At 43.4% G+C, this 23,157-nt stretch overlaps 9 protein-coding genes across 10 annotated transcripts; 6 read left to right on the top strand and 3 right to left on the bottom strand.

Moving 5' to 3' along the window:
* Positions 1-496: 496 nt before the first annotated feature.
* On the bottom strand, positions 497-2,949 carry Gmppa (GDP-mannose pyrophosphorylase A). Its single transcript, XM_017084983.4, has 4 exons — positions 2,590-2,949; positions 1,134-1,824; positions 770-1,034; positions 497-712 (listed from the first exon to the last, which is right to left on the bottom strand). The coding sequence occupies exons 1-4, from the start codon at positions 2,835-2,837 to the stop codon at positions 612-614; spliced, it is 1,305 nt and encodes a 434-aa protein (XP_016940472.3). The 5' UTR covers positions 2,838-2,949; the 3' UTR covers positions 497-611.
* Positions 2,950-3,530: 581 nt separating this feature from the next.
* Positions 3,531-4,168, bottom strand: Vha14-1 (V-type proton ATPase subunit Vha14-1). Its single transcript, XM_017084992.4, has one exon. The coding sequence runs from the start codon at positions 4,075-4,077 to the stop codon at positions 3,703-3,705; it is 375 nt and encodes a 124-aa protein (XP_016940481.1). The 5' UTR covers positions 4,078-4,168; the 3' UTR covers positions 3,531-3,702.
* A 930-nt stretch (positions 4,169-5,098) lies between these two features.
* LOC108018069 (transmembrane protease serine 9) lies at positions 5,099-7,047 on the top strand. The gene is made up of 6 exons (XM_036813961.3): positions 5,099-5,364; positions 5,427-5,493; positions 5,556-6,283; positions 6,342-6,387; positions 6,444-6,583; positions 6,642-7,047. Exons 1-6 carry the CDS (start codon positions 5,154-5,156, stop codon positions 7,025-7,027), a joined length of 1,578 nt encoding a protein of 525 aa, XP_036669856.3. The 5' UTR covers positions 5,099-5,153; the 3' UTR covers positions 7,028-7,047.
* Positions 7,048-8,213: 1,166 nt separating this feature from the next.
* On the top strand, positions 8,214-10,205 carry LOC136116457 (transmembrane protease serine 9). The gene is made up of 6 exons (XM_017085465.4): positions 8,214-8,454; positions 8,514-8,580; positions 8,642-9,369; positions 9,428-9,473; positions 9,530-9,669; positions 9,728-10,205. Exons 1-6 carry the CDS (start codon positions 8,244-8,246, stop codon positions 10,114-10,116), a joined length of 1,581 nt encoding a protein of 526 aa, XP_016940954.4. The 5' UTR covers positions 8,214-8,243; the 3' UTR covers positions 10,117-10,205.
* Positions 10,206-11,126: 921 nt separating this feature from the next.
* On the top strand, positions 11,127-14,838 carry Impbeta11 (importin beta11). The gene is made up of 2 exons (XM_017085464.4): positions 11,127-13,375; positions 13,640-14,838. The coding sequence occupies exons 1-2, from the start codon at positions 11,246-11,248 to the stop codon at positions 14,747-14,749; spliced, it is 3,240 nt and encodes a 1,079-aa protein (XP_016940953.2). The 5' UTR covers positions 11,127-11,245; the 3' UTR covers positions 14,750-14,838.
* An 11-nt stretch (positions 14,839-14,849) lies between these two features.
* On the bottom strand, positions 14,850-16,607 carry Cep89 (Centrosomal protein 89kDa). The gene is made up of 3 exons (XM_017085469.4): positions 16,191-16,607; positions 15,621-16,130; positions 14,850-15,554 (listed from the first exon to the last, which is right to left on the bottom strand). The coding sequence occupies exons 1-3, from the start codon at positions 16,404-16,406 to the stop codon at positions 14,850-14,852; spliced, it is 1,431 nt and encodes a 476-aa protein (XP_016940958.3). The 5' UTR covers positions 16,407-16,607.
* A 990-nt stretch (positions 16,608-17,597) lies between these two features.
* Erasp (Endoplasmic reticulum stress-associated serine protease) lies at positions 17,598-19,592 on the top strand. Of its 2 annotated transcripts, none has more exons than XM_017084959.4 (4): positions 17,598-17,851; positions 17,911-17,956; positions 18,846-19,024; positions 19,081-19,592. In XM_017084959.4, exons 1-4 carry the CDS (start codon positions 17,629-17,631, stop codon positions 19,512-19,514), a joined length of 882 nt encoding a protein of 293 aa, XP_016940448.3. In that variant the 5' UTR covers positions 17,598-17,628; the 3' UTR covers positions 19,515-19,592. The 2 variants fall into 2 exon arrangements, with proteins under 2 accessions (XP_016940448.3, XP_065719706.2); XM_065863634.2 differs by having other exon boundaries at positions 17,716-17,855.
* A 422-nt stretch (positions 19,593-20,014) lies between these two features.
* LOC108017811 (serine protease grass) lies at positions 20,015-21,197 on the top strand. The gene is made up of 4 exons (XM_017084962.4): positions 20,015-20,275; positions 20,339-20,378; positions 20,440-20,615; positions 20,706-21,197. Exons 1-4 carry the CDS (start codon positions 20,053-20,055, stop codon positions 21,101-21,103), a joined length of 837 nt encoding a protein of 278 aa, XP_016940451.3. The 5' UTR covers positions 20,015-20,052; the 3' UTR covers positions 21,104-21,197.
* A 166-nt stretch (positions 21,198-21,363) lies between these two features.
* LOC136116470 (serine protease grass-like) lies at positions 21,364-22,835 on the top strand. Its single transcript, XM_070995287.1, has 3 exons — positions 21,364-21,501; positions 21,564-21,844; positions 22,407-22,835. Exons 2-3 carry the CDS (start codon positions 21,643-21,645, stop codon positions 22,802-22,804), a joined length of 600 nt encoding a protein of 199 aa, XP_070851388.1. The 5' UTR covers positions 21,364-21,501; positions 21,564-21,642; the 3' UTR covers positions 22,805-22,835.
* Positions 22,836-23,157: the final 322 nt, after the last annotated feature.

Here is a 23,157-nt window from a genome sequence, read left to right on the forward strand (position 1 = left end):
TCAGTAATGAAAAAAAATTAATATTGAAAAGTGTTTTCTCGCAATGCTAATTTTTCTTATTAGGCTGCATAACTCAATAAGAAATCTAATTTTATTAGAGCGACTTTGAGATAGCTATATTCAAGTTACAAGAGTTTGACTGTACCAGTTGAATTTAAGGGTGTTTTGAAGCAATTAAAAAGAAAAGAAAAAGTCGGACCAAAATTTATATTCGTGAATTCACAAGCCTCATCCCAAATTTCGAACTATTATAATAATACCCTTCACAGTTTAATTCCAGAAAGTATGCAATGATTTTTTACGAATTAAGTGGCAGTTATTTTTGGCTCTATTATAAAATTTTCTCGGTGCCCCAAAAACTATCATTGACTTCGTTGCACAGTTTTAAGAAACATATATTTAGGTAAAAGTAAGGATTTATAAACAAATATATTAAATAATAAATTGTTATAACCCAACTACCACTTTCAAATCACCCAAATCTTTCCAAATTTGCTTTCAAGGGCAAGAGAACATTTAATAGATAGATTTTTGGAATATTGCACAGTAGAAACATACAAAATGGCATACTTATAGGGTCAAAGGTCAAAGATAATAATAAGTAATCATCCTCACAAGATGATCTCATTCTTGAAGCTGCGACTGAGCTCCTTGTGCGGCAGTACAATGCTGTTCAGCAGGATCTTCTCGGCGGGCACCTGCACGAAACAGCCTGAAATGGGAGGTTATTTTAATAAAAGTAAATCCTTCATCGATTTGAAGTACTTACCCAGTATGGTAATGGAGGGATTCAGTTTGCCCTCGTTGTTGAACAGCGGTGGGTTCTCCATTTTGGCAAAGGGCTTGTTGGGATCCGGATCACTGGGCGTGCCCTCGACTCGAGCCCAAGCGCCAATAGTGGAACCCCTGCCCACAATCGCGTGCAGGACAAGCGTGTGATCTAGGATCTGGGCCTGCTCTAGAACAATCGATTCACGGATACGCACACCTGGTCCAATTGTCACTCCAGGTCCAATGGCCACATTGGGTCCCAGCTGGAAGATCATGATCGTAATAAATATATAACAATCTTAAGGATCCGTGAGCATGTGATCCTAAAAACCCTTTCAGGGAATATGATTTTCTATACCCACCACTGCGCTGTGATGAACGGTGGCACTGGGATGCACATAGACATCCGGGAACACTGTGCAGATCAGGCTGCCGTCGCCCTCACCGCGTTTGGTGCCCACGTTGGCCAATCTCTCCGGATGCGTTTTCTTATACAGGCCCAGGTAATGACGGTTGGCGTAGATGGCCGATCCAGCGGTCTTCAGCTGGGACCACCAATTGGGCACCGGCATGGCGAAGAGCTTATCGGTACCTGCCAGCGGAGTGAGCACCTCCTGCTCCCACTTGATGTGGCCCTGCTCCCTGCCATTCCCATTTCCGTTGCCATGGCATCCGTACTCCTGACCCCGCGAGTGGAAAATCTGTGCCAGCACGGTGAATATATCCATGGAGCACACGTACACCCCGCAGTTGATAAAAGTGGACACATAGGAGCTGGGCTTTTCCACATAATGCGAGACAGCTCCGCTACTCCGATCGAAAACCAGGCATCCGTAGTGCAGCGACTGCTGACGCGTGGCCTCCGTGGACATGATGGTCACCAGGGCACTCGACGGCCGCTTCTCGTGGAACTCGCACAGTTCCTGCAGCGGAAAATCCGCGCAAACATCGCCGTTCAGAACGAAGAAGGCTCTGGGATTGCCAGCTCTTATTTGATCGCGGAAGTGGTACATGCCACCTGCAGTTCCCAAGGCAGTGAACTCTTGCAAATATCTGAAATAGGGGACACGTCATGGTAAAATATTTGTATTATTTCTGGGGTTGCAGAAAATAAAGCCACTTGACTTTGATGGAAAAGTTTAGCCCAAATTAATTTAACCTTTTTTAATGATAAGGGGTAATTTGGAAGGCTAAAATGAAATTTCATCTTAAAAATCTTGGTAATTACCAAAATTTTAGATCATTTTTGCCAGTATTTATAACTCCAATCAAATTGAAACCATCACCACTTACTATATACCATTCATTTCGTTAGATAAAGGAAACCTTTCCTAGCCAACTTATATTAGAATTGTTAGTACTACAACTTGTAGTATAACTATATTTCCCGTGAACTCTGGAGCTCTTATAGTTTTAAACTCTGCGTGAAGAACCTTCACTGAAGATATAAATGTTATTATAAGAACCTGGTTAACTAGATGAGTATAAACTATACTTTTATGCTATTAAACGAAGGCACAACGTCCGGAACCACTATTGTAAACAAATGTATAAAAAGGTATAGTACATTTCTATGCTATGCTATATAGCAGGGAGCTTCAAGGTCTAACTTCTTGTTTGGGTACAGTTCGAATACAGATGTTTAGTAAGTTTCTATACTATTCTATAAACTAGCAAGGTGCTCCTGAAATAGTTCCTCCCAAGTTCGAAGATCTAATTTGGTTGCAATTTCTACACAGATGAATAGCTAGATTGTAAGATATCCTGTACATCAGCAGGGTGCTCCAGGAACAGTTCTTCCCACCTAGAGGAACCCACCTGATGTTGATGTTGCTGCTGCTGTACAGGGCCTGCATGTCGCCCACGAATCCCTCCATCTGGGTCTGCGGATAGTAGCCGATGATGAGGATTTCGCGGAGATCGGGGAGCTGGGCACAGGCTTCGATGTGGTGGGCGATGAGGGGACGACCGGCCAGCGGGAAGAGCGGCTTGGGTGTGTCCAGCGAGAGGGGGCGGAAGCGGGTGCCCTTTTGGGGGCCGCCGATGAGGATAACGGCCTTCAGCATGGTGTGCGTGCAGCGGTTCAGGTGACTAATGCCGATAAAACAATTCGTGGCCAAATTCGCAGTGAGATATGTGTTTCTGTTTACGTTGCCAACTAAAAAAAATATGGGGTTCCACAACAGCTGATTGCGCTAACAGCCCTTGGAATAACTGATAACAGACTTAACAGCACGCTGGTTTTGCACTGTTAACTTTACATTATCTGTAATTCCAGTAATTCGAATTTTGTGTTTTTATTTAAGTTTGTTTTGGTTGTTTAATAATTCATTTATAAATTATATTTTGTCTCTCAGGACATTTCAATGGCTACTCTTTTATAAGTTATATGTACTCATCTGTACTCTTATGTACTCATCTGCTTTTGTGTTTTAAAAAATGTATTCTGTTCGAATAGCACATCGGTAATATAAAAAAGCGTTGTTCCTAAAGTCAAGTGTTAATCAAGCTGCATTATCACCTTTACTGCAACCGTTTATTTACAATCAATTGTAAGTATGCTAATTAATTCAAAGCGACAATAAGAAATTACTCAGTTGAAATCCAAATTTAAAAAACTCAATTACGAAGAGCTTACTGTCTCTCCGCTGGAAGTCTGTAACCCGACAGCTCTGGAAAGACCTGCCAATAGAAAAACTCCAGTTATTTCCAGCCCAACACTGAATTGACTTTCCAGCTCTTTAACAATTCCATTTAAATCTATTTATACAACGAAAACCTTTTAATAAATGTCTTTAAATACACAATAAGAACAAAAGCGTAGCACTGAATCTATGGATAGTTGTTGACAGGGCGTAAAGCAATACTCTGACGGTTGCAGCAATACGAAACAGTGTGCGGGAGCTCCTCAATTTGGGGAACCCGTGGAGTTTAGCGCACCAGATCCTCGGGATTGAACATGCCGCGGGCGCGACGCAGGATGGAGTCCTTGCTGGCGTCGTAGGGATGGTCCTTCGAGGGAATCTCGAGCACCGCGGGCACGGGCGACGTGTGGGCGTCGATCACGTGACGGATGAGCTCGGCACAGTTCTGGTTGATCAGGATGATGTCGATGTCGTCCCGCTTGAGGAACCGCTTGAAGCAGTCCTCCAGCTCGCTGACGGCCGTGTTTTTATCGACCACCATGAAGTTGGGGTGGCGGTTCTTGTTGATCTCGCCCACGCCGCCCAGAAGGAATCCCACGCAGGTGTCCTCGTCGCCGATAACGCTGATCAGTTTTCCCTTGATTGCCGAGTGCAGAGCCATTTCGATGGATTTTTCTGTATTTTTTCGGGGAGCGATGTGGACAGCGAAAATAAAACCTGACTCTGGAAAATGTTCGGGTCAGCTGGTTTCTATCACATGACCCAATTGCGCCTAACAGCACTGGAATGCGGCTAACAGCACTGCAATGCGTCGGTATTTTTATGTTATATGGTAAATACCAAAGATTAACGGTCACTTGTTCAGTGCGACCGTTTTATATATTTGAAAAACATTGGCTTTTTTATCAAAAATAAAATATTGTTTTTTTTAAATATGACTGTACAAATAAATTAAATTAAAGAAATTCAGCAGAAAAACATGAATTTTCATTAGTATTCCTTATTTAAATGGATTCTATTTTTCTTAAAAATAAAGTTTTTAAAACCTTTTCTTTGTTATATGTGAAAACATTCAATTTTAAACTTCTAAGATAACGAATGACTTCGTAAGAATGAAATGTTTTAATTGTTTTGCCTCTGTGTATGTATTTCTTCCTCTCTTAAAAAAGAATGTTCATCAATTAGCATATATTATTTTGTACGTGGAGCACATTCGGAAGATTTCTCGTTTCCTCAGCTAAGAATTCTGATCTAGAATATAGATAAAAAATGTAAACGTTTTCAAAGTTTTTAGTATCGCAACAATTTTGAAAATCGAAACAGTTTTTTAAAATTTTTAGGAATTTAAATATAAGATTTTTTTCTGACAAATAAATAAAACATGAACATTGTCTCATAGTTAATAAGATAAAGAATTATGGAAACGTTGTCTTCATATTTGCAAACAAGGTCTCCAACTTGTAATGTGAGTAAAATTTTATTGACTAGCGAAACATTTTAATTATTTTTTTTTTACAAATAAGACGAACGTGTAAACGTATTATATGTATAGATATTTAAATAAGTAGAATCTCAATTTGCGCATACAAACATAGGACTTATCAACGGATGGCAGCAGCATTTCCTCTTTTAATCGAGTAATAACATTTCTTAAAATCAATAAAAAGCTGATAAGACAGCATGAATGCAGGGATTTCTGTAGGCTTTTTTCATTGTAATTGAACACTTTCAATCGAAATGACATCTGCGGCTTATTGGGTTACTTTAATCGTTTTGGTTTTGCTTAAGCAGGGATCGACATCGCTTTTGGATGAGGATTGTGGAGTGGCATCTGATATTGTAGGAAGGATAATGCACGGTACGCCTGCGGGGATCCTTGCCAATCCCTGGATGGCCCTAATTAAAACGCCAACCGAGTTCATCTGTGCAGGAACGCTTATTAATAATCGTTGGTACCCCTGACGGAATTTCAGAATGGACTTGCCTATGACTAATAATTATATTTTCCAGGTTTCGTCTTATCGGCTTCCCATTGTCTTTGCAAATCGAGTGATTGCGGAGAAAAGCACACTCAGCTGTAAGTCGTTTCCTCAGCTCTTAAAAGTCGGAAAATATAAATAGATTTAAATTATTTACCAGCATTGCTCGTCTGGGAGAGTATAACCGATCAACGGACAATGAATCCTTGCATCGCCATGAAGACTTTAATGTGGTGAGCTTCTACGAACCCAAGCCTTTTGAAACGAGTACCAGCTACGGTGACATAGCTTTGCTAAAATTGCAAAGAAGTGTGGTTTACAAACTCCATATTCGACCGATTTGCATTCAGCTGGATAGCCGACACAAATCGGAAACGGATGCCATTAGCAAATTCACAGCAGTTGGCTGGGGAAAAACGGAAACGGGTAATACGAGTGATGTACTTCAAAAGGTCGTTATCAACAGACTGGATAAAAGCACTTGTTATCAATTCTTGTGGGAAAATTTGACTGATTCACAAATCTGTGGAGGATCAGGAAATGGGGCCGATACCTGTAATGGAGACTCCGGAGGACCCTTGTACTCGAAAGTTTCAGACGGTGTCACATGGCGCCAAACTCAATTCGGAATCGTTAGCTTTGGATCCAAACAGTGTGGCGGAATAGGTGTTTACACCGATGTCATGAGCCATGTCGACTTTATAGAGCGAGTCGTCTTGGAATCCGACATTACCGTCTTACTTCCAACGATAGACTTCCTGGACGAAGGGTGTTTGGATAACGCAAAATTAGGAAGAAGAGCAAAAACCCCCCCAGAAACTTTCCCCTGGTTAGCCGAGGTTTACATGGAATCTTTTGTGGTGACCTACGGCGTACTTATATCCCACAGTTTGTACCTGAAGTTATGATAGTTTTTTAAACGATTTAAACCGTTGCTCTCTTTTAGGATTTGTACTGACAACTGCCGAGCTAATTCCTGAAGAAATTCCATTGTGAGTACTTTTATATCTCCAGTGGATGCACAATACAATTTCATTCGCCTATGCAGGAAGGTTCTTTTTGGGGAGACCAGTGAAAGTATTATGGATTTCTACGAAGTTAGTTCTGTTCACAAGCACCCAGAATTCATGAGCTTGGCTAGGAACGACATCGCTCTGCTTGAATTGGAGAGAGAAGTGGAGTACAGTGGTAAGTGGGAACTACCAAAAATCTTTCCTTTAAAAATTAAATCTATTTTTCTGCGTAGATTTGATAAGACCGATCTGTTTGCCTTCACCAACTAATAAGAAAGAGCAAGAGAAGTTCCAGATGAAGGCTGATCGTGCGGAACTCACTGCCGTAGGATGGGGCATCCGAAGATCTTCGATGGTTCATCGGGCTAATTCTACCGAATGCTACCAGGAGGATCTCCAAGAGATCGGAGACAAGCAAATCTGCATGGAGCATCCCAAATCTATTACATCGAACGTGGGCAGTGGCAGTCCCTTGGTTAAGCCTCTTTCCCACGGAAATAGTAGGGCGTTCACACTCGTCGGATTGGCCAGTTTCGGAAGGATGGAAAATCACTCCCGAGATGTCTATACCAATGTTTTGAGCTACGTGGATTGGTTAGGAACTCTGGTAAAGATGTAGATTTCCTATCAAAAAATCAACTGTTAAGAACGAGGTCTGTAGGTTGAAGTTCATTTGTAAAGCAAAAGTGTTAAACACTTGTCATTGGGCTTTAAAATAAAAAGGAAAACAACATTTTTTTTAATTGGGAAAATAATAGTTATTTGTAATAAAAGGGTTGTTTTTAAAATCAATAAAAACTTTCCAAACCATATTTTGTTGATTAGGACCAGCGGTCTGTCCGTCTATCTGTCCGTCCGTATGCACGATGAGATCTCTGAAACTAGAAAAGCTAGAGAGTTGGGTTTAAGTAACAGATTCTAGGTGCTGTAATAACGGCGAAAGTTTGATTCAGCGGAGTGCCACGCCCACTTTTAAGCCCATAACGATGTCGCCCACATTTTTATAGATTTGTTTTCAGTGTAACATGAAATTGATTTTAGCAATCAATACCTATCTAAATGCTGAGAATCGTACCAACCGCATTGTTATTTTAAAAGTTATGGCTAACTAAGTTAAAAAACCGTTGGCATGGTCAATAGTACCGCTACCGTCCGCTAGGTGCAGTGGCGCTGGCACTGTAAGCCGATTTTGTATTATATTTTATTTTATTTAATATATTTTAAATTTGAAGCAGAGTAAGGGGTACCTGATAGTCGAAGCACTCGACTACAGCGTTTCTTGTATAAAATTTCGATCGTTCGGTTAGAACTGTGGCTACTGTTGGAGTACCTTTGGTTTGCGTTACTTAGAGAGCAGTACACCCAAAAGCTATCATATTTTTACGTCATTCTTATTTTACTTTAATCAATATTTAATTTAAAAATTATATCAAATTTACATTTTTAATAGCTCTTTACAACAAATGTCAGAAAAAAAACGTTTTAAAAAACGGTCGAGGCATCTTAAAAAATCTATCGTTAAAAAAATTTAATAAACATACACATTTTTTAATTCGAATAGTCTTCTACATTATGATCTGGACTGTTTTCTTATCTGTTGATTCGCTGCGAAATAGCTAATTTGTTGTAATAAAACTCACATTCAAGCACACAAAAGACACTCTTATCGAGAGCTTTGAGATTAATACCCAAATCACTTTTCCCAAAAAAAAATAATTTTTTTAGGGTCAGACACTTAGTAATATTTCAGAGAAGGAATAACCCCCTGATAAGGCTCTCTACTGTCGAGAACTTAGTTTGAAATGTTGCGGTTTGCATTCCTCAGTGAGATCAAAATGACGACGGCAGCAGCTTGTTATATTTTATTCGGTTTGCTGTTCATCAAACATGGATCGCCATGGCTTCTGGATGAAGATTGCGGGATTACGGCCAATTTTGGGCCAAGAGTGATGAATGGAGTTCCTGCTGGGTTGCTTGAGAATCCCTGGATGGCCCTAATTAAAACGCCGACCGAGTTCATCTGTGCAGGAACGCTTATTACTAGCCGTTGGTATTCGAGACATAACTTCGGCTTGGACATATGACTCATTATTTCTTTTTTTAAGAATTCGTCTTGACGGCTGGGCACTGCCTTTGCAAGTCGAGTGATTGCACTGAAAAACATCCTCAACTGTGAGTTTTTTGTCCAACTCTTTCACGGATTCAATAATCAGAAATGGTATTTATTTCATAGAATTGTTAGGTTGGGAGTTTATAATCGGACTGCAGAGAAGGAACCCTTGCATAACCACGAAGACTTTAATGTAGTGACCACTTACATAAGCCATGATTATAACGCGACCTTACAAGTGAATGACATAGCTTTGCTCAGGCTTCAAAAAAGAGTGGTGTACAAGCACCAAATTCGACCGATATGCATTCAGTTGGATTCCCGGCTAAAATCGACATCGGACGCCATTGAGAAATTCACAATAGTCGGCTGGGGAAAAATGGAAACAGGAAATTTAAGTGATATACTTCGAACGGCGGATGTCTACAGATTGGACAAAAACCAGTGCGCTGATATGCTTTGGTATAACTTGACAGACTCACAGATATGTGCAGGCTCATCGAATTTGGTCGACGCTTGTAAAGGTGACTCCGGAGGACCCTTGTACTCAAAAGTTTTAGACGGGGGCTCAGGGCGCCAAACTCAATTCGGAATCGTCAGTACTGGAGTAAACCAATGTGGCGGAATGGGTGTGTTCACCGATGTTATGAGCTATGTCGACTTTATAAAGCGAATCGTCTTGGAATCTGACATTACCGTCTTACTTCCGAAGATAGACTTGCTGGACGAAGGGTGTTTGGATAACGCAAAACTAGGAACAAGAGCAGAAACCCCTCCAGAAACTTTTCCCTGGCTAGCCCAGGTTTACATGGAATCTTTTGTGGTGTCCTACGGCGTACTTATATCCCACAGTTTGTATTTGAAGTTATGCTAGTTTTTTAAACGATTCAAACCGTTGTTTTCTTTTAGGATTTGTACTGACCACTGCCGAGCTAATTCCTGAAGAAATTCCATTGTGAGTACTTTGATATCTCCAGTGGATGCACAATACAATTTCATTTGCCTATGCAGGAAGGTTCTTTTTGGGGAGACCAGTGAAAGTATTATGGATTTCTACGAAGTTAGTTCTGTTCACAAGCACCCAGAATTCATGAGCTTGGCTAGAAACGACATCGCTCTGCTTGAATTGGAGAGAGGAGTGGAGTACAGTGGTAAGTGGGGCTACCAAAAATCGTTCCTTTTCAAAAATAAATCTATTATTCTGCTCAGATTTGTTAAAACCGATTTGTCTGCCCTCACCAACTAACAAGAAGCAGCAAGAGAAGTTCCAGAAGAAGGCTGATCAGGCACAGGAACTCACTGCCGTGGGCTGGGGCATCCGGAGATCATCGATGGTTCATCGGGTTAATTCTACCGAATGCTACCAGGAGGATCTCCAAGAGATCGGAGACAAGCAAATCTGCATGGAGCACCCCAAATCTTTTACATCGAACGTGGGCAGTGGGAGTCCCTTGGTAAAGCCCCTTTCCCACGGAAATAGTAGGGCGTTCACACTCGTCGGATTGGCCAGTTTCGGAAGGATGCAAAAACACTCCCCAGATGTCTATACCAATGTTTTGAGTTATTTGGATTGGATAGGAACTATAATAAAGAAGTAGAGTTTCTGATTATCGTTCTTTTCATTTATGATGATAACCTCATAGTGGTTATTTCTGTTAATATGAAATAAATAAATGAACAAAAACCATGTTTATTGTTGGGCTATACAAAATTTAAAATACCCAAGTACTCGTCCTTAATATAAAAGTCTGTCGGGGGTGCCACAGAAATCGGTCAGCGCTGAATTGTGGTTGGTTTTTAAAATTCAGCGGTAACCGATTTTAGTGGCACCTCTCTATATAAACAAATCACGTAAATCAAGCTCTGAAAAATCCCAAAAGTCGTGATTTCACCTTCGATTTTTGGCGTTTAATTGAATGGCTCAACTGTTACTAATCTTGGGTATTACATTATATGACCCTAAACATGACATCTAAAGCTAAAATAAAAACAATTTGTTGAAATTTATTAGTTAAAAAAATATGTTATGTTTTAAAATGGGCCTTTACATGGATGAATGCTCAAGAATCCGGTTGGCTCCATTTTTAAATGTGTTCGTTAAAACATTCTCCTAACTAGCATTCTGGGAAAATGGACCGCAAAATTGAAAAACTCTGCCTTTGGTCATTTTTAATTCGCAATAACATGGATGCTTTCAAAAACATTGTCAAGTGCATCTATTTACCTTTTAAATAATGTTTCCAAACAATTTTTGGATTTATTAGTTTATTTAACAAAATTAAATCTAGTATTAATTTTAGAATATTTAAAGAAATCTTACGGAATGAATGCCAAGATAATTTAAATTACATATGTATCATACGTATGCTTTACAAAAACTATTAAAATTTTAAGTTTAATATAGGCTCCACGATGTAAATTAAATATGAGAGGTAAAGTGTATATATATTTTTTTTAAGTTAAAATTTAAGTGATTTCGGTAATAACGAGTAAAATATTTTATAATAATATATATTTAAACCAATATATATAAAACAAGGAAAATGTTAATTTCTCGGGATGGCATTTTCTAGCCGTCGAGGACGGTCACTCTGTCGATAGACTCGCCTCCCGATATCGGCGAACGATAGGCGCGATAGGTTCGATAGCAGCACGCGCCGCAGAAATTTGCCAATAATTTTCGCACCGCACCTTCCTCGCAAGCGTCGCAAGAGGAGGCGTCGTGAGATGGCAATGGCAACGGGAGCAGGATCTGGAGCAGCGGCAGGAGCAGGCGCGTCGGTGGAGCAGCTTGTGGCCCAGACACTGCAGGCGGCCACCAATCCGAGCCACGAGATCGTCCAGAAGGCGGAGGCGCAGCTGCGCGAGTGGGAGCAGCAGCCGGGCTTCTTTCCCACGATTGCCCGGCTGAGCATGCGGCGGAGTGGTGGATGCGGCGACGCCCAGCACGGTGGGACCTCCAGCACGGAGGACTCCGAGGTGAAGGTGCGGTGGATGGCAGCCGTCTACCTGAAGAACGGAGTGGAGCGCTACTGGCGGCCCAATTCGCGGCAGGAGCTGCCCGCCGAGCAGAAGCAGCAGATCCGGGAGGTTCTGCTGCGCCATTATGACGCGGAGGAGGTGCCCCAGGTGGCCCTGCAGATAGCCGTGCTCCTGGGCCGTCTGGCACGAACGGATTACCCGCGGTTCTGGCCGGAACTGCTACCCACGCTGATGAAGCAGCTGCAGGCGTGCGGCACGGATGGCGAATCAGCCCTGCAGCAGCGCATTCTCATTGTCCTGCACTACGTCCTGAAGGCCCTCGCCTCCCGGCGGCTTATGGCCGAGCAGCGGGCCTTCGAGGAGCTGGGCTCTCAGATCTTTGGCTACCTGGCGTGGGACATATGGGCCCCGCTTACCGCTCGGTTTCTGCAGCACGTTCGAAAGGAGGAGGCCCTGGCCCTTAATGCCCTGCAAAGGGCATATGTGGTAATGAGATCCCTTCGGAAGCTGGTGGTCTACGGCTGCGCCAAGCCGTACAAGTCCACGGACCACATGAACTTTGTCGAGCAGCTCTTCCAGCGGTTGCGACAATGCCTGGAGCTACGCTACGAACTGAGGATGGGATCGGGCACGCCTGGAACTGCCACGATACTCACCGAACTGGAGCGTTTTGTGATCAAGATGATGAAGACCCTCAACGAACTGATGGAACGGCATTCGGTGTCCTTCGCGAGATTTGTTCCGGTGGCCCTGGAGTTCAGCTTCCACTATGTGTTCCACGAGGGCACCGCCCTCATCTTCGACGCCGGCGATCGAATCAACTTTAGCAACTTTGCCATCCAGGCGTTGAACATGCTAAAGGGTATCATGCTAAGCGGCAATGATAGCATCAGTGCTCCGCCCGAGGGAGGAGCTTCTATAGAGGATGAGCTGCTGGCCAGTGCTGCCCAGAGCCACGCCAAGTTCTTTACAGCGGAGAGAGTGACCTACATCTGCGAGAAGATCGTGACGCACTACTTCCTGCTCACGCAGCAGGAGCTAGAGGAGTGGCAGCGGGATCCCGAGGGCTACGACCAAGACGACGGCGGTGGCGATGCCTGGAAGTATGCCTTAAGGCCCAGTGTGGAGACCCTTTATTTCACCTGCTTTACGCAACACTCACAAGTGATGATCCAGGAGGTGCTTCGCTTCGTGAGACGCGCCCAGCAGCTGCAGCTCACCCCGGAATCCGATCTGAAGGCCATCCTGCTGAAAGACGCCATCTACAATGCTGTGGGCCAGGCCGCCTTCCACTTCTTCAACAAGCTGGACTTCGGGGCCTGGCTAACATCGCAACTCCTTGCGGAGCTGCGAGTGGAGGCTCCCAACTTCCGCATCCTGCGGCGTCGCATCATCTGGCTGGTGGGCCACTGGGTGGGCGTGCAGCTGCCTAGAGAGCTGCGACCCCTGGCTTACGAGGCCTGCCTGCATCTCCTCCGACCACAGGAAGACATGCCCACGAGACTGGCCTCCGCCAGGACCTTGAATCTATTGATCGACGACTTTGAGTTCATGCCGGAAGCCTTTCACCCTTATTTCCCATCGCTCTTCGAGGCCCTTTTCTTGCTGCTCCATGAGGCCGCCGAGTGCGACACCAAGATCGTGGTGCTGGGAACGATGACGCTGCTTGTGGAGAAAATGAGCGAATACATCGAGCCGCAGGCGCTACAGTTCATCGCGTATCTGCCGCTTCTGTGGCGCGAGAGCGAGGAGTACGACCTTCTGCGCTGCGCCATCATTGGAACTCTAGAGCAGCTGGTCCGAACGATCCGGGATGTCCCAGAGCCCATGAAGCCCTTCCTTTACAGCGTCATTGAGTTGAGCACGGATCTTCAAGTGAGCGCAAATTAAGTTTAAAATTAATATTAGATAGGCAATCTATATATTGCATTAGTACAATAATTTTGTATATGACCATCGTCCCATTGAGTTCAAGCAATCCTTTCCGTATCCCCTTGTCGAACAATTTATGTTTGTAGGCAAGTATTACATTGTAGTCCTCATATGGGGCAAGTAACCTTTTTCGTACAATCGATAAATGTAGATATATCGTACTTTCTTTTGGAATTGGGCTCTAACCAATCTTATTTCCTTCCGCAGCAACCCTCGCACGTCTACCTCATCGAGGACGGCATTATGCTCTGGCTGGCGGTGATTGGGAACTCGACTGCACTAACGCCCGAGCTACTTGCGCTGTGCGACCACCTTCTGCCCATCATTGAAATGTCGTCGGAAAACCTACGCACCGTGCTGCAGCTGATTCACGCCTATATCCTGCTGGACGCTCAGGCCTATCTGAGTCGGTACGGCGAGGGATTCGTGGCGTACTGCGTTCGCTCCTTCGATGACATCCGCGTGGAGGGCATCATCGCCATGCTGCGCATCTTTGAGACATGCCTTAAGACGGACGCGGCGATGGGTCTGCGACTGGTGCGCCCGGCACTGCCCTTCGTCTTCCAGCAGGTGTGCCTTAAGCAGGAGTATCCCATGACCATGGGATGGTATCTCACCATCGTGGCCCGCACGCTGCTTATCGATCAAGCCGTTTTCACGTCGGTGGTGCAGCAGTTGCCGCAGTCGGACGCTTTGGCCCGCATCCTGGACGTGTGGATCGAGATGTTCCCAATGGTGCCAGACACACACGCCGAAAAACGAAAGCTCTTCTGCTTGGCCTTCGCATCGATCTTTGGCAGCAATGAGCTGCTGCTGGCTCGTCTGCCCCACATCCTGCAGCTCGTGGACGAGACACTGGGCGAGGTGATGGACAAGCAGTACGCCGCAGCCGAGGAGGGTGCGTCAAAGACCACGCCCCGCTTCTACGACTCGTTGGTCATCCATGACGAGCACGAGCTGGACGACCTTCAGCAGACGCTGGGCAGCGGCGGTGGCGTCATCGAGGACTTTCACGCAAAAGGCTATCCTGCCAAGACCTATCACGACGACCGACACCGGCAGCTGGTGCTCAAAGACCCCGTCTACAAGATCCCCCTCACCGAGTATCTCAAGTGGCACCTGCAGTCGCTGCAAGCACAGCTCGGATCCCAGCGCTACGAGCAGCTAATGTGCTCAGTGGTCCCTGAGGTGCTAGAGAGGATAACGATGTACATAGAGCAGACTGTGCCCAAGGCCTGCGTGGTGTGCGCTGGGTCGGGCTCCGGATCGGGGGCGCCTGCGGACGAGACGCTCTCCGAACAGGTCGAGTCCGGCTGATCCCGGACTGCTGTGCTTCAAAAGCTTTCTACGCTAAGTTATTAATGTATTTTGTATTGAAATTATATATTTTTAATTGTTAAAAGCTATATTTTAGTCGTTAATCCACCGCTGGCCTCCGCTCCATCTTGCCTCTGAGCAGCGCACGGATCGTTTCGTCCTTCTGCTGAAGCTTATGGCGCATCTTGTCCAGTTCCTCGGCATTCCGGGAGTGCAATCCGCGCAGTTGTGACTCCTTGTGCTGCACAAGCACCTCCAGGCGGCGTACCGACTCGTAAGTGTCACGTACTTCCGCCTGTCCTGCCTCCAGCTTTTGCGCCCACTGAAGGGCCATCCTGAGGCGAGCCTTTAGCCGATCTCTGCTGTGTTTGGCCTTCTCCGTGCTGCGGACCAGTGAAGCTGCCCGTGCGGTGGTGGCCTGCAGCTGATCCTGGAGAGAGGATCGCTCCCTTGCGTGCTCCTGCCTTAACTGCTCTAACAGAACTTTGCACTGATGCACTGCATCTGTTTCGGCGGGAACAGGAGCTGCAACCGGGGCAGGAACAGCTGATGGAGCACTTTTGAGGGCGGCTAACTCCGACTTGGTCCGCGCATATGCTGCCTGCAGGTGGTCCATGTCTAGGAGCAGAGTCTGAGTACGCTGCTCGTAGCAGTGCATCACCTCCACCAGCTTCTCCTTGGCCAAGTCCGTCTTGCGGGTCTGAGCCTCCGCTTTGGAGCGACATACGCCCAATTGGGCCATCAGGCACACACGCTCCTCACGCCAGCCGCCGAGATCACGACGCAGTTGCTCCTGGGACTGCAGCTGAATTGGATTGTTAGGTTACTTTCCATTACTTCAAGGCTCTCATTTTCTGTACTGTCCACTCACCAGCTTGGTGTTCTCCTCCAGAGCTCGCTTCAGTTCCCCGGTAAAGTGCTCGAACTCAGTGTTGAATTGAGCCAACAGAGCATCCTTGTCTCTCAGTGATTCATCGTAGGCCTGCAGGAGTGGACCCAACGTGTGGGTGGGTAATGGTGGGCAGGATGCAGATGACGAATTGGGTTTGGCTGGACCTCCACTCGAAGAAGCCTCCTCCCCGTGGCGCCTTTGATCCTGGTAGCTCTCGATCTGTACGTTCAGCCTGAAGACGAGTGTCTTTAACATGTCCACGTCACCGGCGAGAGTTCGATTCTGTCCGAGAACGGTGTCCAGACGCTGTCCAAGTTGCTGACAGCGGGCACAACTGGCCACCTTCTGCTCAGCCTCCGCCAAGCGCCGCTCCAGCTGACTACTATCCTGACGCAGTTGGTCATTCTCCTTGGCGAACTGGTCGTTGTACCGATGCAGGGTGGCTAGTCGCTGAACCAGTTGTTCCAACTGCTGCTCCTTGGCCTGCAGCTGAGTAATATTTGTGGGGTAGTGATCAGAGGATCGGGTGGATTGTCTTCAAAACCTTACCAGCGTGTTGAAGGAGCGATCCTTCCTGCGGTCCTTGTGGCCAGTGCCCAAGTTGTCATGTCGCTGCTTCACTTCCACCTCCACACTTCGTGAGCGACGATTAAAGTTGCCCGACAGTGTCTGGAGGACCTTCCGGTGTTTCTTCGGATGTTGCTGCTGCTGCGGCTCCGGATCAGGTTGATCCAAGTCTGTGATCATAACATTTCGCGTGCTCATTCTGCCAGATTCGCTCTATCGAATCCTGACACTTTGCGCCTGGGCTGCTTGTAAACAAAGCCAAAACCACACCCGCCCCAAGTCCCGTGTCCTGGCCACGTTGCCATGGCATCCGGTCGGGTGTTTGACCCTGTTTTTTGGGCCAGCCTGTCAGCCACCCTCTTCCGGATTGGGTAAACCGCCCCCTTGAAAGTACCCGTATCGATACCTGTTTTGAAAAGGTGTTACTTACCTGAATATGTTAAAAAAAATACGTGTAATAAATGTATGGTAGAGAGTTTATTTATTTTAAATGGAGTTCTATGCTTATCATACGTAAATATCAAATAGTTTTCAAAAAGACAAAATTAAAATTGTATAAACCTGTACAGAAATATTTAGAAGTTATTACGATTTTTTAAGTAAAGTCAAAATTCTGTGGCTTCAACAACCCCAATTCGATGCCTCTATAACTAAGAAAAAAAAAATTTGGTCAAGTCAATTATATAAAGTGTCATCTAAACATCAATCCAAAATATTTTGAGATAGAATGTGGTTCGGGCTTTAGAGTTAGACTTTACTTGATACACTTTTGGTACAAAGACAGGCTTATCATTGACCTTGCTTTCGAGATTCCCCGTTTATTGGTAATCTATGCATTCATTGAAAATGCTTTCTTCAAATTTATTTTCTGATTTACCAAGAGGTAATTAAATTAATTGTACTATTCTATAAGCATATTTATTATATCAGCTGAATTGGTGTATATAGGTTTAAAACACCTTAACTGATCGTTATTAACGATTTGTATTATAAATATATATTAGGCTGGATTTATTTATTTATGAATGAAATCTGATTTCGCGCTTTAGTACCTATTTTCTAGGAAACTTCTCTCTTAATGCCTTTCCAAAAGGTCCATAGGTCTAAAAATGCATCACCCAGTACCTTAGTTTTTGACTTACTTTCTAAGTTGTTAATAAACAGTTTACAGTTTATTTCGTATAGAACATTTTATTGGTATATTTTTAAAGATACAAACATTTTAAGTATGTGAAATTTTGGACTACCATACACATACAATTATTTTTACGATTGAACTTCAAGTGTATTCAGGAGTTGGAATGTTTCTACTAATTGTAATTATAAATAAAAATTGAGATAAGCTGTCTGAGAGACGGGCAAGTATACATATATTGATGATCGAGGGGCAGCTCCGACAGTTGACTAACAAATCAGACAGATGGGAGGTGTTATTATTGCGATCACAGCACTCGTTATTGGGATCGCCTGTCCTCTGGCCACTGGGGAATATTTGGAACCAAACTGCGGAGTTCCTAACAAGGAGTCGCTACCAAGCTTTAGAATAATCGGTGGCGCGGATGCGATAATAAACTCAAATCCGTGGATGGCTTTTATCCACTCCTCCACCAAACTTATTTGTGGAGGCACCCTCATCACCCAGCGTGGGTATAATAGGCTCGATGTCTTCCTAACAGTCTATAACAATAGATTTCCCCGACAGGTTTCGTCCTGACAGCTGCGCACTGTGTTTTTGAAGGAATGGCCGTGTAAGTAATAGCAATAAGTAACTACAGATCTAGTACAAAGAAAAGTTCTAAGTATTTTCCTAAATTTTTATTTAACATTTTTATACCCTTGCAGAGGGTATATTGATTTCAGTCAGAAGTTTGCAACGCAGTGAAGGAGACTTTTCCGACCCCATAAAGTATATATATTCTTGATCAGCATGACTAGACGGGTCGATATAGCCATGTCCGTCTGTCCGTCCGTTTCTACGCAATCTGGTCTTTCTGTTGTAAAGCTATCGGGCTGAAACTTTCCCAAAAGTCTTATTTCTTTTGCAGGTAGTCTATAAGTCGGAACCAGCCGGATCGGACAACTATATCTTATAGCTCCCATAGGAATAATGGCAAAAAAAAATTTTTAAAAATTAAATCTTTGGTGTTTTTTAACATATAACCCCCTATGCTTGGAAATAACAATTTTTAATTAGTTTTGAATTTCGAATTACATTTTATCAAAATCGGACGACTATATCATATAGCTGCCCTACGATCAATCGGAAAATTGGTCGGAAAATAATATGAAACAAATTATAGCTTCGGTGTTTTTTAACATATAACCTCCTACGCTTGGAAATAACATTTTTTAGTTAGTTCTGAATTTCGAATTTAATTTTATCAAAATTGGACGACTATATCATATAGCTGCCATACGAACGATCGGAAAATTGGTGGGAAAATAATATAAAACAAATTAAAGATTCGGTGTTTTTTGACATATTATCTTATACTATTGGGAATATAATTTTTTTGTATTTTTAAATTTAATAATTATAGCTGCAAGGGTATACAAACTTCGACTTACCGAAGTTAACTTCCTTTCTTGTTATCTATCCCATTAAATTTATATAATGTGTGAACTTGGTTTGAGCAGGAAGGTGCGTCTTGGAGAGTACGATGATACCACCACAGTGGACTGCGTCAACAAGGTCTGCAACCCGATAACCGAGGAGTACAATGTTGACCTGGGAATCCGGCATGGGAAGTACTCCCAGGAGAGAAACATAAACGACATCGCGCTTTTGCGCTTGGATCGGTTTGTGACTTTTAAACGTGGGACTAGAAAAAGAACTCTGCCAGTCCAAAATACTCAGAGTCTTTATTTGCAGAACACATCCGACCCATCTGCATAATCCTGGACACCACGAAAAGGCACGTTGTACAGAGCCTTCAGTGGTTTATCGCCGCCGGATGGGGCGAGACCAAAACGAACAGGACCCGAGGTGCGCTCCAGACCGTGAAGCTCCACCGCTTTGATCCCAACCGCTGCTTGAGGTCCCTCGAGAGGATCGTGCAGAGCAACCAGTTTTGCGCCGGGAGCAACGAAGGCGACACGTGCAGCGGCGATTCCGGCGGTCCGCTCATCCGGAAAGTGCGTCACATGAATAAGGTGCGAGACGTGCAGTTCGGAGTGGTCAGCTACGGCAGTTTGCACTGCTCTGGCATCGGGGTCTACACGGATGTGTACAGCTACACCAATTGGATCGCAGCCGTAGTGCGGGATAACACCTATGTGCAGGCACCAAGAATGCCGAATAATTGATCTGACAAATAATTTAAACAGCTTAAGTATTTTTGGAAAATAATATTTTATGAAAATACATCGCCGAAGAAAACTTGATATTGATAATGGATCAAAAATCATTCATTCTTTCTGTTATATTAATTATTTTGGCCAATATTAGAAGGCATTCCTATATTCCTTGAACCTTTTACTGAAAAAAAGATACAACTTAAACATAACATTATGGAGAGCAATAAACTGGGGGACACATCTTAACAAGCCAAAAATGTAAGTTCCGTTTTTTTGATTTGGGTCAAGGGTTAAAAAAATGTGAACAATTCTTTTGCCTAAGGAAATGAATTCGTAAAATATTGTATACCATGTTGAGAAGCGCGCTTTTGATTAATATAAAGGCTTATTTTTCACACAATTGAATCAGATTAAGTCGAACAAATTTATTGCGGTGCATTGCATTCACTTCCATCGAATCGGATTCCTGATAAGCTCAGCTTGAATCTCGTTTATTAAGAAACGTCAACTGCAAAGAGTTCAGTAACCACGAATTCCGTCACGCGAAATGAGGTTTTTTTCGGCTGGGATCTTCATTGTCGTTGCCCTTATTCTGCAGGAGCAGGTGGTGGCCTACTACTTCCTAAATCCGACCTGTGGGATTTCCTATGAGTCCAATGTGTCAGTTAGAATAGTGCGCGGAAAAGAGGCCATAATAAAATCGGCTCCGTTTATGGCATACTTGTACTACAACTCGGAACTTTATTGTGGAGGAACGATCATTACCCAAAGTACGTATTTTGAAAGTATTTAAATGAAAGCTTCGTGTGTTTAAAGACGTTGTCTATTTTCAGGATACGTCCTAACGGCCGCTCACTGCATGAGATCCTATCTGTAGGTATTCCTCTCTTGCATCAAACATTCTGCATTATATCTATTTATTTATCCGATTCAGCAAAGTGCGTCTGGGAGAACACGATATTACAAGGGATCCCGACTGTCAGGGGACTAATTGCGCTCCCCCCGTTGAGGAGTTCGATATTTTGACGGCCACAAAGCACAGATCTTTCAGTCGGACCCTAGCCAACGACATTGCTCTTCTCAAACTGAGTAGAAACATCATTTTCAATGGTAAAAAATCCAAATTTACTTTTAAATATGTAGCATGATGGTGATAATGCCAATGAAGATAAATATGGTACCAACTATTTTACTCCACAGTTCACATCCAGCCGATCTGCTTGCTCCTTAATCCGGCGGCTACGCCCAGTGTGAATGAGTACCAGGCCTTCGGGTGGGGCGAAACCGCCAGCAATCGTTCATCCAATGTGCTCCAGACTACCAAACTATCCCGCTACGACAACAGCTACTGCCGAATGGTGCTCCCTATGCCAATCACCCATAACCAGATTTGTGTCGGGTTCCAGGGTTCGGACACCTGCTCCGGCGACTCCGGTGGACCTCTGGTGGTCAAGGTGAATTACGATGGTGTTATACGCAACCTGCAGCTGGGCATCGTGAGCTTTGGTGAAGATAAATGTAGAAGTCCGGGTGTCTACACTTTTGTTCCGAACTACATTGAATGGATCAGACAGGTTATTCAGAGATATGGTTATTAATTATTAATTATTATTATTAATGATTATGGTAAGGTCCTTTCAAGTCTTAATTTATTACACTGCATGTCAATAAACCGAAGGCGACAAATACTTACATTTCCTGGAATTGTGATGGGGGACTTCCATTTCTGGGCTGATAAGAACAGCTTGGAGCATATTTAACCAGCATCGCCAGTTGCAATCTGTTTAGTGACTATTAAACCATCACGCGAAATGAGGGCTTCCTCGGCTTGGTTTGTGATTGGATTCTGCCAAATCCTTCAGCGGTGTATCCTATGAATCCTATATGGGCACTAGGATCACGAACGGTAAAAAAGCTGTAATAAGATCGGCTCCGTTTATGGCATATTTTTTCAACAGCTCCAAAGTACATTGTAGTGGATCGATCATCAACTCAAGTTCGTAATTTATTTTAAAATTCTTAGATATACTATTTAATATTATCGTTAACTGATTTCAGGATACATACTAACTGCCGCGCACTGCATTGAACACCATTTGTAAGTTCTCGTATCTTAAGTTACATTAACCACTTGGTTATGCTTTCAATTCTGCAACTCAGAATGGTGCGACTGGGAGAACACGATATAAGAACGGATCCCGACTGCCAGGGGCATAATTGCTCTCCACGTTCTGAGGAGTATGGCATTGATGTCGCAGCAAAGAACGGACTCTACAATAACGACTCCCTGCTCCACGACATAGGACTGGTCAAACTAAACCGAACCATCAATTTCAATAGTGAGTAATTTTTACAATCTTGTTTATATTTATTATTAATGTGTGTGAAAAATAGGCTTAGATATTTTTTAAAAACCTTATAGATATCTTCAATATATTTAAAAAAATAAATTATCATGAGGGCTCCTGACGGAACTTATAGACGACAAATTAATTTCAAGGCTGGGGCTTTAATTAATGCAGAAATATTAACTTTTACATTCCCTACACAGAGAAAACTATCTAAGAACATTGTTCTTGAATCGAGCACATTGTTCTTGAATTGAGAACATTGTTCTTGAATTGAGAACATTCGTTCTTAAAAACCGTGTAAGTACATTTTGGTATCAATATAAGAACGAAATGGTGAGAAGAGAAAAGTTAAATTGAGCTTATTTAACATCTTTTTGATAAGTATACACTAAGGACTGAACTAATAGTTTATTTGTACATAACATTTACTTAAATACCGCCAATTCAACTTGATTGGAGCAAAATAAAAACATTTTCAACTTAAAAATGTCGTTCTATTTTTGAGAACATTTTCAACTCAGATTAGAACGTCAGAATTTTCTCTGTGTAGTTCATATTCAGCCCATTTGCCTGGTGTTTAATCCGGCAAGTGTGCCCAATGTCGATGAATATCAGGCTTTCGGGTGGGGCAAAACTGCGAAGCATCAGTATTCCACTGTACTTCAGACCACAGTACTTGCGCGGTATAATATAAGTTACTGCAGTGAAAACCTTGGAGTGACAGTCACCCACAACCAGATTTGCACTGGTTACGACGAACAGGACACCTGCTCCGGCCACTCCGGTGGACCTCTCGTGACCAAGGTAAACTTCGATGGAGTCAATCGTTACCTGCAGCTGGGCATCGTCACCTTTAGCCCAAAACAGTGTAGAAGTCCAGGAGTGTACACTTTTGTGCCCAATTACATTGATTGGCTTCAGATGGCAATGCGGTTCCTTGGAAATTAATTTAATTAAATTTGTTATGAATTCTTTCCATCTTTCCATTTTAAACTTCGACACATATTTGTTTATCTATAAACATAAATGAAAGCATTTGTTTTTCAATAAATCATACTAAATTAAGGCACACAACGTTTTTATTATGGGACAAACCCAAAAATTTCCCATAAAAACTTATTTTATATATTATACTTTCAATTCTTAAAGAATACAATGCATTATCATTTAAAGAAAAGCATTGGTTTTGGCAATCAAACAATACTGCTTTAAGTATATTTTTTGCGATAGCCATCTTTCCAAGAATGTTCTCTTTTGTTTTTAAACTGAATCACAAGCTTGACCCCTAATACCAGCTGTTC

This window comes from Drosophila suzukii, chromosome 2R (assembly GCF_043229965.1).
Source record: "Drosophila suzukii chromosome 2R, CBGP_Dsuzu_IsoJpt1.0, whole genome shotgun sequence".
NCBI lineage: Eukaryota > Metazoa > Arthropoda > Insecta > Diptera > Drosophilidae > Drosophila > Drosophila suzukii.